Source organism: Haliotis rubra, unplaced genomic scaffold, assembly GCF_003918875.1.
Source record: "Haliotis rubra isolate DU_JTF1 unplaced genomic scaffold, ASM391887v1 Scf331, whole genome shotgun sequence".
Lineage (NCBI taxonomy): Eukaryota > Metazoa > Mollusca > Gastropoda > Lepetellida > Haliotidae > Haliotis > Haliotis rubra.
In genome coordinates this window covers 429,534-443,613 of record NW_025767004.1, presented here as the reverse complement: position 1 = coordinate 443,613, position 14,080 = coordinate 429,534, and the positions used below count along the sequence as shown (strand labels likewise).

The following is a 14,080-nucleotide window of genomic DNA, read 5'->3' as shown; positions in this document are numbered from 1 at the left end:
ATGTGTGTTGATTTTAAGAAAAGGTCTTGAATTCAAGAAAATGAAATATAGAAATTGCAAGAGGTTCTTGTTCTTCCAAAATAAGAAGGAATGTGAGTCTGTCCTACTGAACAACATCCTCTCCATGTGTGTATTTTGAGGACGACTGATGAACTGGATTTAATGGTGATGTTGGTGTTGAACTCAGCAAAACTCCAGCCCAATGGTTAAGACTGGGTAAGACAAACCACAGATTGTCAACACGATTCTACCAAACAGTAATTAACTAAATAGAACACTCCCAAACGCGGAACCATGACGTAGGAGAACCTGTGTTTTAAAATACACCACATATTGACACAAACATTTTCTATATGGCACAGATATGTGGTTTTTACTGTAGATAATATTTATGTGGTGCAAATTTGGTAATAAACTAAACCGATGCATAAGACAGTAAGATTCTTTATGGATAACAAATTCTTTATTACATATGATGCGATTTTTCGGTATGGATTCTTATCACTCACCAACTTCTTAAATGCCAGTCAAACAGTTGAACCGATGCATTTCATAAAGGTAATATTCCTGAACCACTAGAAAATAAAGTCTTTAAAGAATAATTGGATATTTAATATTTCTAATAAATTTGTTTTGTGCTGTTCAAACATGAAAACATGGATACAATCCCTACCAACGTTTCAGCACCAACAGAAAATGATTATGCAAATGTTTCTTACTATAGGACAGACATCGTGTTATTTACTTACACATTTGAAATGTCTTCTTTGATTGGCATTTGAAATGTGTTTGAAAGGAAGTAGTATCTCATTACCGGAAGTGATATTTGATTGGCAGGAGAGCACCTGTGCAACTCGGCGGTTGCTTCAAAACATTTTTGTTGTGGTGGGACGAGTCTATGGGCTTCTTTGTTTGAAATCTGTTGCATTCCTGCTGGAATCGCCATGTCGTTTTCAAAAGCAAGTTTGAAAAGATTCAACGAAGTCAAAGGTGTGTATGTTCGCCACAGACCACATTCTCATTCAGATCATCTATCCAGAAAAGCTGCTCGTCTTCAGACCTTGACACCTGAAGACCACTTCAAAATTAATAGGGCTAAAGTTCACATTGTCTGCATCACATCCCGAAGTAATTTATTGTGCGCTCCTATATTATTTCGGGAGTACTGCACTTTACCGGGCGCACTTTTTCAGATTAATTAGCGCTGCTGGGTTTCCCTATCCCCTAACCCTAAGGATCGTAAAGGGTGCCTAACCCTAAGGATAATAAACAATGGTAAAGGGTGCTTAACCCTAAGGATCGTAAAGAGTGCCATACCCTAACCCTAACCCTAAGGATCGTAGAAGAAGCAGCGTGGGCTGCGCCCGGTAAAGTGCATTCTAGCCATTATTTCTTTTATGAAACTTCATTTTTTCATAGCTGTATCAAATCCCCAACCACAACGTAATGCCAAAGCTCCTACACCAGAGACCATTACAATGCCGTCTGGTAATTCCGCGCATCTAAGCACAACAATCACAACACGGCAACTAACGTCTCTTATTTTTTGTGGTTTACTTGACTAAACATGCTGGTGTGCATCATATTTACCTAGAAATTTAAGTTTTATTGACGACTATAAGATTCTAACGTTGCGTTATGCCATATGGTTGACCTTACTGGCGTTCTACTGACATCGCTTGCTGTCCGGTAATTCTGCGCAGCAACTGATGCATAACATCCAGCTGGAGATCCGTAGTATGGAAGCGTATTGGGGCCAGATTTTTTCAAAAATCACTTCATCAATGTAAGGAAGAGTGTTTCATATTAAATCCAATTATGAATAATGAAGCAAAAGGTTTTAAAGTCTTAAGAAAACGAATTTTCATAAAATTGTCAATTACTGTTATTTACTTACCTTTAGTGATTAAGAGCCAGTCCCTTATAGAAATGTCCAGATTTCAAGCGTTAATGTGGTAGCAGACGATGTTTACATTCGATACGAAAGTACGCTATTGCAGCTGCGCAGACTTAACGGACTCACTTGTATGTGCGCCATCATTATTATAGGATATTTATATAGCGCATATATCCAGGCAACTAGTGCATGCTCAAGGCGCTGGTATTTTCTTCCCTTGATCACTGTATGTCAATGTCAACGGCACATCGCATTATCAATCTCAACTCCCTGGGGAGTATTCAACTCTTGCAGCCACTAGGCGCACTGAGTTATTGTGGCTTTCTCATCCTTACGAGGTACCCATTCACAGCTGGGTGGACTGGGACACATAGTCACAGTACTTTGTCCAAGTTCACTGCATGTTGCTGTACCCGCAACTAGGTGTTTGCATGTATTCATGTGGCCACCATCTGGTCATATACCAACAGATTTGTGGGTTCTTTTAAGTGCACAGGCTTGTGTACTGTACACTAGGGGTTGTGACAACACTGAAAGAGTGCACACAAAGTTGACTCTAAGGTTTTTACACCCGGTCACAGGTGGTAGGCTCGATCCCATCACCTCAACCACGCTGGATCACTAGCCTGGCGCCTTAGCCAGCTCGCCCACCGCGCCCCTGATCATGCCTATGTTACTACCTAACTAAGTCTTCAAATCATGAGATATAGGGAATTATGGACATCAACAGTTTCAAACTTACAAAAACACTTACCAAACTTATAAGAATATCATTTGGTGGCCTCAGATGTTCAAAGTAAAATCAAATAAGATATAGTCAAACTGTTCATGCTTATTAGCAATGTTTTGATTACCTGTGCAGCCATATATAGCAGGGTAAGACGTACGCCCGTATCCCCCTTAAATTTTAATGATGAGGAAACATTTCTTTGAGTGGCATTTTAAGAAGATTGATGTGTCTTTCAGTATGTTCAGATACAATTAAAGAAACATGTTAAAACTCATCCTTATGAGATAATGAATATATATTCAGGTGATCTGATTTGGCTAGAATGAAATTTGAGGGGGGATACAGACGGGAATTCTTTCCATTCTGAGCTTAACTTAGTGCCTAATGCCACAGACCGTTGATAGATAATAAGGAGATGGTCAGTGGTGTGATTCTCTGGCAACAACATTGTAAAAACATTTAGAAGATGGTACTTGTTCTTACAACCAAAGGACAGTTATCTTGTGTGAAGCATAAAAAATAGGTATTATCCCATAAATAATATGCATGCACTACTAAGCTTAAGATCTAAATCACAATCTGTCACACCCTAATGCTAAGTTCTGAGGCAAACAACCAAAGTTCTACAATATAGATTGAGATAAGGTTACTATTGAAAAATAATATTTTCAAGTATTGTCAGGACTGGCTATCAATATAGATAATAGAGTGAGTGAGTGAGATTAGTTTTACGCTGCTTTAAGCAATTTTCCAGCAAGGTCACGGTGGGGGACACCAGAAATCGGCTTCACACATTGTAAACATGTGGGGAATCGAACCCAGGTCTTTGGCGTGACGAGCGAACGCTTTAACCACTAGGCTACCCCACCGCCCCATATAGATATTAGAGATAGATAATCGTGAACTAAATATCTATCATTTATTGATGAATATCAGAAAGTTAGCTTTCAGCAAATATACAAACAAAGTCCAAAAGAAATCATATTTCACATCACTCGTGAGTTTTGACATATTTTTGTGGTGATAACAAAACAGTGTCCTGAACATACTTTAGCAGCAGCTCATAAATAAATAATACATGTAACTTTGTGTAATGTGTGAGTAATTTAAACTTTATTTCATCCAACAGTTTATGTATGATATTATCAGCGACACTATTCTCATAGGAAAGTTCGATACGTTTATGGATGACAACTTCTATATTATATATGATGTGACACTCTTGCTTGACAACGGTGTAAGAATCTACACTGAAACGTCGCATCATATATAATAAAGAAGTTATCATCAATAAAGTATCTTACTTTCTTATTACTCACAAACTTCTAAACTGCCAATCGAAGAGATCACTATTCTCATATCATTAATTGTTAACAATTTTTCCAACTGACGATATTTCCAATTATCATGTTTATCAATCTTTTAGCCGTCATTTGTGTTGTACAGAGTTTTAGAAGTTATTGACCTAAGTCTGAACAAGTTATCTCCCCTTTTTTCCAAACCATTTATCCGTATCAAGACTGACTCACCTATCAAGACTGAAGCTGTTTATTGAAATATTTGGTTACACTGGGCATGGATGTGTGTTGTTGTGTTGTGCTTTCATCCAAAATTGTCTGCCAAGCAAGGTATTATCTATAAGGTCCCTGAGCATGCTGTTTTCAAACCTTCAGCCAGTGCCCCTCCTGTTGGTGCGTATGACCCCAGAGAGCTGAAGTCTGCACATGGTGGTGTCTTTGTGAAGTCGGACAGGTTCAACAATGACAAAGGCAAGTAAACAACAATTTGCGAGTGATATTCCTAGTGTATTACCATGGTTACAGATATGAGCATGACCTACAGTAGAGGTCATATTGCTGCTGCACCTGTTCAACAGTATGCATACATTCATAAAGGACCAGTGTAACTTGACTGAGATGCTATTTTGTTGTCACTTGTGACCAATCCCACTAATCATGCTACTATTTTGTCAAGGTTTGTCAGTGTCACTGTTTGGATTTAAGGGTGATCCTTGGGTCTTTGAAGTTTGCACCTATAGTATATGAATCTAGGGACCCCTTATATCTTAAGTACTTGACTGTTGCAGTTCTTAAGCCTACCTCTCTACGATAGATAGAGATTATCACTCTTGAATATTGGTGTTATCATTTTTAGTAAGTGTCACAAAGGATGTTATATTTTATCACTCAAACACCCCCCACGCACCCACACCAGCCCAAGGTTGTACACTTTGGTTCTTCTCTGGTTCAAACCTTGAGGAATGACATATAACCCTTGTGAATATCCAAAGTCCCTCCCCATTGTATACAGTCAGTTTAGCAGGTTCAGAGATTAATTAGAAAACCTCTAGTTAGCTGAGGTACTAATGTCTTGGGAAGAGTTGCCAATGTCACAGACTGCAAATGCTGACTTTCAGTGTTTGATACTCTGATGTTGACAGAATTTGGTCCCAGCCCAGCAGACTTCGACATCAGTACATGCAGCGTGATCAGTGGTGTCAGCATGTTGGCGGGGAACAATCCCGGGCCCCGGCGTGTTCTCCAGCACCCCCAGGAAGAAATCCCTGACCCATGCTGCTAGCACAGAAGTAAGTCATCAGATTACAAGGTCAGGTATAAGTGTGTGAGCCTGACTTGAAGTACTGACATCACAATCTGCATACCTGAAACATCTCACCTTCCTCTGGTCACCCTTGTTCGTGTGTTCTGTCTATGGTTTGAGTGAGTTTAGTTTTATGCCGCACTCAGCAATATTCCAGCTATATGGTGGTGGTCTGTAAATAATCGAGTCTGGACCAGACAATGCAGTGATCAGCAGCATGTCTCTGGTTTGATCAATTCAGATATTTTCAGGTTATTTGGTAAGAGTTCCTCCCGTTCCCCCATCCCAAATAATTTTTATAAATTAATATAAGCTAAATTATTAACAAAACCTAACACAACAATTACTAGAGAACTCAAAAAAATAACTAAAAGCCCCAAATTAATTACAATCTATAGGGTTGAACCATGTTGCCTTACCTCTGTTAATCTTCGGAAGAAAGAAATGGGGAATGGAAGGACTTTTTCCGCCTGTTATTTCTTTATACATTGAGAGTTACAAATTCATGCACTATATTCTTGACATTTTTGTGTCGTCTTGTGGCCACATTTTTCAGACATTTTAGGCTTAACATATCATTACATTAGTTGAAATTATGTAAGAATTAGCCTGTAGACCAGTGAATATATTTGCAACTCTATATCTACAATCTATATGCATGAAGTTCGTAAAAGAAAACCCATCCATTGCCTGTCAGATGCTTGTTAGGTAGGTCAACTACTAGCTGAGTTGTGAATTAGCCTTTGATGACATTGCAGCAGAAGTACTGTCACAGTAAGTGCTAACTGTTTCAAATCATGACACCAATCATAAGTGATCTGAGATTTCATGCAAGCAGACTAGCTTGTGCAACTATACTTCACCTTTGATACGTATAATCATGGTAATGGGTCCAGGGGGCAAGCCCTGTGTTCATGTCAACATGCACATGATGGACCTGTTGCAGGTTAAATCCAGCTCCACAAACTGAGCCCTGTTATTATAACCTCAGCTGTTAGTATAACCACTCTGCTTCCAGTCTCTGAAGGAGAAGAAGGGGAAATCTCTGGAGGAGACGATGATGCTGAGTAAAATCAAGGAACTCGAGCGAGAGGTGGGTAAATGTTTTAGGAGACACTGTTGGATATTACAGGGTTTTTTTCCAGCGTGCACATGGGTCACCTTTAAATATGTTTAAGGGGTGCCCTTTGGAAAAAGAAGTAATTTAAAAAGCTGAATATTTGAAAGTATTGTTTCATATTTCTGTCACTTAATGCTATTGATAATATAGAATACAAATAATTAAGCCATAGCAGTTTCCTTTGATACCTGTGATGAAATTACTTGTTACGAGTTAGATCCATAAGCTGGGGTTATCTTGAAATAATAAACATGATATTTAATGTGAATGCAATGTATCACAATGATAGAGGTTACTGTAAGCCTGTTACTCCTGCTGTTATTTGCCAGCACTGGCCACAGCTTACCAAATGGTATTAGAGTTCCTAATGTTAAGTACACCCTAAGACATGTTTCACAATTCCTAGTGTCAGAGCTCCTGTTGAAACGCAAGGAGGGAGACACTGAAGTAACCATGGTAACTGTTGTCAGATGAAGAAGCTGCTGCAGGAGAAGACAGATCTCAACAAGCAGCTCGGCATCAAGGAGGAGGACATGAAGAAGTTGGAGGGGCGACTGCAGCATGCACAGTCCGACCGCACCGCTCTCATTGCCAAGGTGGCCACGCTTGAGAAGGACATAAAGGATGTCAACAAGAGCAACTCTGTACTGAAGAATAAGGTATGCTTCTCATAGCAACTCTGTACTGAAGAATAAGGTATGCTTCTCATAGAAACTCTGTACTGAAGAATAAGGTATGCTTCACATAGCAACTCTGTACTGAAGAATAAGGTATGCTTCTCATAGCAACTCTGTACTTAAGAATAAGGTATGCTTCTCATAGCAACTCTGTACTGAAGAATAAGGTATGCTTCTCATAGCAACTCTGTACTGAAGAATGAGGTATGCTTCACATAGCAACTCTGTACTGAAGAATAAGGTATGCTTCTCATAGAAACTCTGTACTGAAGAATAAGGTATGCTTCACATAGAAACTCTGTACTGAAGAATAAGGTATGCTTCACATAGCAACTCTGTACTGAAGAATAAGGTATGCTTCTCATAGCAACTCTGTACTGGAGAATAAGGTATGCTTCACATAGCAACTCTGTACTGAAGAATAAGGTATGCTTCTCATAGCAACTCTGTACTGAAGAATAAGGTATGCTTCTCATAGCAACTCTGTACTGAAGAATAAGGTATGCTTCTCATAGCAACTCTGTACTGAAGAATAAGGTATGCTTCACATAGAAACTCTGTACTGAAGAATAAGGTATGCTTCACAGAGCAACTCTGTACTGAAGAATAAGGTATGCTTCTCATAGCAACTCTGTACTGAAGAATAAGGTATGCTTCTCATAGCAACTCTGTACTGAAGAATAAGGTATGCTTCTCATAGCAACTCTGTACTGAAGAATAAGGTATGCTTCTCATAGCAACTCTGTACTGAAGAATAAGGTATGCTTCACATAGCAACTCTGTACTGAAGAATAAGGTATGCTTCACATAGCAACTCTGTACTGAAGAATAAGGTATGCTTCTCATAGAAACTCTGTACTGAAGAATAAGGTATGCTTCACATAGCAACTCTGTACTGAAGAATAAGGTATGCTTCTCATAGCAACTCTGTACTTAAGAATAAGGTATGCTTCTCATAGCAACTCTGTACTTAAGAATAAGGTATGCTTCTCATAGCAACTCTGTACTGAAGAATAAGGTATGCTTCTCATAGCAACTCTGTACTGAAGAATAAGGTATGCTTCACATAGCAACTCTGTACTGAATAATAAGGTATGCTTCACATAGCAACTCTGTACTGAAGAATAAGTTATGCTTCTCATAGCAACTCTGTACTGAAGAAAAGGTATGCTTCACATAGCAACTCTACTGAAGAATAAGGTATGCTTCACATAGCAACTCTGTACTGAAGAATAAGGTATGCTTCTCATAGCAACTCTGTACTGAAGAATAAGGTATGCTTCTCATAGCAACTCTGTACTGAAGAAAAGGTATGCTTCACATAGCAACTCTACTGAATAAGGTATGCTTCACATAGCAACTCTGTACTGAAGAATAAGGTATGCTTCACATAGCAACTCTGTACTGAAGAATGTACATGGTTCACTTAGCAAGTCCATACTGAAGAATAAAGTTCATGTTTCACATAGCAACCCGATGCTGATGAATAAGGAATATGTTTCACATGGCAACATTCTGCCAAGGTCAGCTAGCTGTACACATTGTAAGTTGTTCACTGGTCACGAGGGGGGCATGGGTTTATGTACCCTCGATGTTTGTTTATGTTCCCTGAGCCTAAACATCGAGGGTACATCAACCCATAGGCCCCGAGGGACCAGTGACCAACGTATTTATCTTACTGAACACCTTAATGTTTGAAGCACGGGTACAAATCTTTTTGTAGCCATCGCTAGATTTTGCTGACAAGAAAAACAGATTTAGAGTTATCTCCCTTTCCATCGATTTGCATTCGCAAAACATCGGTAATTTCCGTACACCATACGTGATTCAATGTTAATCGAGATAAAGAATTACTACGACGAAGTACCAAATGAGTTGCCATTGACAGCGGGGTACATTGAAATGTTACTCGCTTGTAAACGGGGTACATTGAAAATAATAGAGCGCTCAGCCAATCCGAAAACGACATTTATGTGTGTGGTAAGATAATGACATATATGCTTCTTAAATTATGATGTGACCTTTCAGTAGAGATTCCTATACCTTGTCAAGGTTGAGTGAAGTACTACAGCACAGGACCGACTTATGTACATCTCATATATACGGATAGGTGCTTGTTCAGATTTGTTGGTGGCCAGTTTATTTTTCGGATGGAGGGTGGTACTGATTGGATAGTTGAAGAAGTTGAACTGAGTGAAAATATGGCGAAGGTGCTGGGTTTCTGCAGTATTGATAGTAGAGGAGAGATTGATGGCTTGTCTGGTGAGGGTAGAGATGATGCCAGTTTTGGTTCTCAAGGGCAGGGGTGGAAATAACCCATTGCCCGAGTCCAGTGTTTTTTTCTGTCGGGCAAGCAAATTTGTACATCACACTGTACCGGTGTCCAGTTGACTTTCCAATGTTAATTATGTTGTTTATTTAAAAAATCAGCAAGAAAATGGTCGGTATACTTGAAAAAATATCAGGGCAAGTCACTTAACATGTGCCACTATACCGGAGTACACTATCAATTTTAAAGTTATTTCCACCCCTGAAGGGGTGGTTAGATGTATGCATTGCTCGGAGTTGATCGGGTTTCTGTCCTCACTTGTTTGGATATTGTTGGATGGGTTTCTGGTTTCTTGATTGGACATCTAGAAGGGGATGTTGGTGAACTGGACGTGCAGGTGTTGCATTGCCCTGGAGTAGTGAGGCCTTGTCCTGTGTTATCTCAAGAGACATGGTGACCTGTTGAACTGTAGGTGACTGTGGCAGAGGGCAAGAAGAAAGATGAAAACTTACAGGCTGAACTGACAGATGCCAGGAAGAAGCTGGAGAAGAAAGACAAGGAGATAAGTGGCCTGAAACATGCCATGGAGGAGGCTGTCTCCCTGCTGATGCGGGACCTCCGAGAGGTGACGTGCGTGGCAGACAAACTCAACAACAAAGTGTCCGAACTGGGTGAGTGCCACAATCAACTAAGTATGCAAATAAGATAAAAATGAAAACCTGGAAACAGCACTGTTAAGTTATTTCAGTGGTGTTTGTGAATACTCATGTACAAACTGTGGAATCCTGTGATGATTAATCAGATTTATTTAATTGCATGTTGACATTGTCAGCACATTTCATACATACCTGTGAGCAGTTTCTCAATGAACGGTTACAACAATTTCGCATGCATATATCCTGCTACCACTGGGATTGTTTAAATCATGTTTTGTAACACATATGGTGCATGTATAATGCAGCTTTGTGGACAACAGACATCGCTAAGGTTTACAGATCATTTGTCCCCTTTTCCCAAAGTTGAATGACAACTTTTTAATATTGGATTAGCTCCAGTATGTTATTTTTCAGACAATGGAAATTGGTTACTTTTTCTACATTTTGCTGATGAATAAATGTATCTCTACAGTAACATATAATTAATGTAAGATTTCTAGAATTTTGATGTGTTTGTTTCTATTTGAGGAAAGCTTTAATGTGGAAATGCTAATAAGAATTCACCTTTTCTTCAGAACGAAGCTTTGAGGATGAAAAAGATCACGATTCCACAGAAAATGCAAAGGGTTGGTGAAAGATATTCTGGCTTTACAACTAGTTTTAATTTACTTTCCTTATACGATCAGGGACTACTGTTTCAAGACTATTTTAGTGGTTATTTTCACAAGATTTGTGGATTGATGAATTTACCAGAAAAATTAAAATGAAATATATTTGGCATGAAATTCGTTAAATGTCAGGGTGTGTTTACTTCAGAGCGGAGATCGGTGGCAGAAGGGAAGGGTGACCTTGACCTCTTCGAGAAGGTCAACAAGGCAAGAGATGACACACAGGTAATGCCAGAAGCTGGGTTCCTACTCGTCCACACTTACGCTGTCATGATACATTTCATCAAGATACTATACACATTACAGCCACATTTAGTACTTCAGCATTTAATCCAGAAAGAATACACATCTCATTATTAGGGTTATGCATCAGTGTTTGAACACACTTTTTGGCATTTTGGAAACATTTCATTTAACCTACAGAGGTGGCTTAATTGATGGTCACTCGAATGACATAACCAAATGCCATCATACCCTGATGGTATGGTTTGGTGCTCTCAATATCGACCATCGAATTGTCTCATCCAAACTGGATTAGTTACAGGCTGCAGTCATATAGCTGGAATAATGCTGCATGTGGTGTTAGACACCAAATAAATAATGTTTGAATCACTGATGATACAGTTCTGACTTTATATTTTCTCAAAGAAAATCAAGCGGTCCCTTCATGAGATCCGAGTGACAACAGAGAGGAAGGTGCATGAGATGAAGGTGCGGATGCGAGAGAAGTACGAAGGTGCAATGGCTAAGCTGGAGCAGCTGGCAGAGGATCTGCAGCGTAAGGATGACAACCTGGAGAGTTCCAAGACCTGCGGCGAGGCCCTGCAAACATACAGGTAACCACAGACCACACACCAGTGTTATGTGTGTCTCGCTACCTAGATACAAGTCCTATTTGGTGGCATTTAATTGTGGCTGGTACTGACTACAGAAAAGACCGACATACTCACTCAAACCAAGAGCACTGCATGACTAAGAATAACAGTTATGTAGATGGTCAAAGCAAGTACCCAGCAAAGAAACTATTCAAAGATTGAGTTTTCTGTATGCTAAGGATGACTTGTAGTATATAAGTCAACTGTGATGTTTAGTCGCTGTATTGTGACGTTGACAGAGATGCTCTGAGGGCCCAGAACAAAGGTCTGCAGCTGACCGTGAGTCGTCTCCGGATGGAACAATGGGAGTGTGAAGACACCATCAGGTATTGAAAACTATATCAGATGTAATACAGCTGTAGTGTCACTGTACCACAATATACTACAGCTGTAGTGTCACTGTACCACAATATACTACAGCTGTACTGTCACTGTACCACAATATACTACAGCTGTACTGTCACTGTACCACAATATACTACAGCTGTACTGTCACTGTACCACAATATACTGCAGCTGTACTGTCACTGTACCACAATATACTACAGCTGTACTGTCACTGTTCTACAATATACTACAGCTGTACTGTCACTGTTCCACAATATACTACAGCTGTACTGTCACTGTGCCACAATATACTACAGCTGTACTGTCACTGTACCACAATATACTACAGCTGTACTCCACATCATATGAAGCAGCTGGCAATACCACTACAGTGAGTTGTTTTTCTAAGGAAGCATAATGAAATATGTCCCCAAAGATGTGACTTAAAAGTCATGATATGCCTTTCAAATCTGTGTTAAACTGAATGCTCACATAGCCTTCAGCAAGTGTTTTATCACTAACTTGATTAATACTTCTTATGACTTACAATTTGTCTGAGTAAGTCCGTGCCCTTGTAAATTGAAATTTTCCTTATCCTGACTCATGCTTATAATGCTTGTCTCCTTCCTCTTGCGAATGATAGTGGAACACTTGAAATCACTTGAAGTTCCCTTTAAATAAGCGGACGTAAAATCACTCACCCAATGGTCACATGATCGACCATATTTGTCACTCCCTTCTTCTTCATCGCCCTTGAGGATGGTTGTGAGAGCACCTGGGTCCCTATACGGCATATATCCTTTTATATTTTCCGACCTTACATCAAAATTATTGCTGTATACGGTTTTTAGGATTATATTCTACATTACAGTTTGAAATTTGTTCTAAAATTTCCTTTGTTTGACATTTGTTTTCTTCATGTTTACTATTGATGAAAACTTGTATTCGTTGTAGGTACCAAGTGTCTGCGGCTGACCCGGATTTATTATGTCCTAATTGCACTGTTTCATGTTCTTTCAGCTCCTGCTGTGAGTACTGTGTAAATTTAAATTCGGTTGAATTTACTAATTACCTTTTTTCCATCCATAGACGTGGTAAGGACTTGGTACGTAGGTATTCACAAGTCATGTCTAAATCAAGTGATTGCGCTGATAACTGTGTGTTAACCACTGCTGCAGATATTCATAATTCGAGTGAATTACTGAACGTTACTCAGGAGCAGGTCAATGTACCAGAGGTGAACGCCGGAGGCCATAAGAGATCATCGTCTACTGAGCTGACCTCATCGCAGATAAAGAAGGCCAAATCTTCAGCTTCGCAGAAGAAGAAGGCTACTAATATGAAGACTTCAGCGATGTCTAAGATCATCTCTAATCAGAAGACGAGGTCTTTCTCAGCCGAGATTGTTCCTCCGGAAGAAGCAGACGCTTATGATGATCCACCCATCCTCATACCTGAAGTCACCATTGTCAGTAAGAAGACGAAGCCTGCTTCTACAGCTACATCGGCTTTGGTATCAGCGCAGACATTGACAGTAAACCTACTATCAACGCAGACATCGGGTACCAGAGATAGCAGCAGCATCAACTCTTCACGAGGGCAGCGAGCCTTAGATGACGTCTCTTCAGTATCAGATGCATCATCCCTGCAGCAGTCTCTTCAGACAACGCAGAACTTCTACCCGGGACTGTTGTAACAGTTTACAGACCAGATGATGTCGATGATGGAACGTCGCTTCGCTCAAGAGAAGGCTGCTATGAAGACCACTACGTCTACTAGCCTGCGTGAAGGCTCTACAGTCTCCCCACCACATCTAGATGAAGAGGGAAGCCTGCGCGAAGGCTCGCGGACATGATTTTCCCCATCTGAAGTAGATGCCCTAGAGAGTGTTGCTAAGAAGTCTCCTCGCAGGAAGGAAGCAAGACGTTCTCCTGAACCCTACAGACGTCGCAGATATGAGTCGTCATCTCCATCGGACTCTGACGCCCATCAAGAGCCTGTGCGAAGACACTCCTACAGAGGGGAAACTACGTCCAGGAATCCACCTTCACAAAGATCTAGAGAAATATCGCAAATCTCCAGGAAAGATTCAAGATCACATCTGGATCGTTCGCCTGCGCGAAGCTCATCTTATAGATCATCCTATAGAGACTCAAGTCGTCGTTCATCCTTGGAGCGAGAAATGTCTTAATCAGAGGATGAAGGTGAAGGCGTCTTCTCCGATACGGAAATTAGCTCCTGGATCGCCAATGGCTTGGAC

At 40.1% G+C, this 14,080-nt stretch overlaps 2 protein-coding genes across 2 annotated transcripts; both read left to right on the top strand.

The window, feature by feature from the left end:
* The first annotated feature begins 830 nt into the window (after window positions 1–830).
* Window positions 831–5,208, top strand: LOC124284241 (hyaluronan mediated motility receptor-like). The gene is made up of 3 exons (XM_046720308.1): window positions 831–990; window positions 4,301–4,396; window positions 5,068–5,208. Exons 1-3 carry the CDS (start codon window positions 945–947, stop codon window positions 5,205–5,207), a joined length of 282 nt encoding a protein of 93 aa, XP_046576264.1. The 5' UTR covers window positions 831–944; the 3' UTR covers window position 5,208.
* A 237-nt stretch (window positions 5,209–5,445) lies between these two features.
* Window positions 5,446–14,011, top strand: LOC124284228 (tropomyosin beta chain-like). Its single transcript, XM_046720291.1, has 10 exons — window positions 5,446–5,454; window positions 6,247–6,321; window positions 6,819–7,007; window positions 9,767–9,965; window positions 10,526–10,576; window positions 10,767–10,843; window positions 11,267–11,454; window positions 11,733–11,819; window positions 12,841–12,848; window positions 13,695–14,011. The coding sequence occupies exons 1-10, from the start codon at window positions 5,446–5,448 to the stop codon at window positions 14,009–14,011; spliced, it is 1,200 nt and encodes a 399-aa protein (XP_046576247.1).
* Window positions 14,012–14,080: the final 69 nt, after the last annotated feature.

Excerpts from the sequence above, each read along its gene's own strand:
- LOC124284228 (XM_046720291.1), top strand. Across the intron at positions 6,322-6,818 it reads TCAAGGAACTCGAGCGAGAG|ATGAAGAAGCTGCTGCAGGA; the intron begins GTGGGTAAATGT and ends AACTGTTGTCAG. Across the intron at positions 7,008-9,766 it reads ACTCTGTACTGAAGAATAAG|GTGACTGTGGCAGAGGGCAA; the intron begins GTATGCTTCTCA and ends GTTGAACTGTAG.
- LOC124284241 (XM_046720308.1), top strand. The coding sequence starts at position 945 with ATGTCGTTTTCAAAAGCAAGTTTGAAAAGATTCAACGAAGTCAAAG. Across the intron at positions 991-4,300 it reads AAGATTCAACGAAGTCAAAG|CCAGTGCCCCTCCTGTTGGT; the intron begins GTGTGTATGTTC and ends TCAAACCTTCAG. Across the intron at positions 4,397-5,067 it reads CAGGTTCAACAATGACAAAG|AATTTGGTCCCAGCCCAGCA; the intron begins GCAAGTAAACAA and ends TGATGTTGACAG.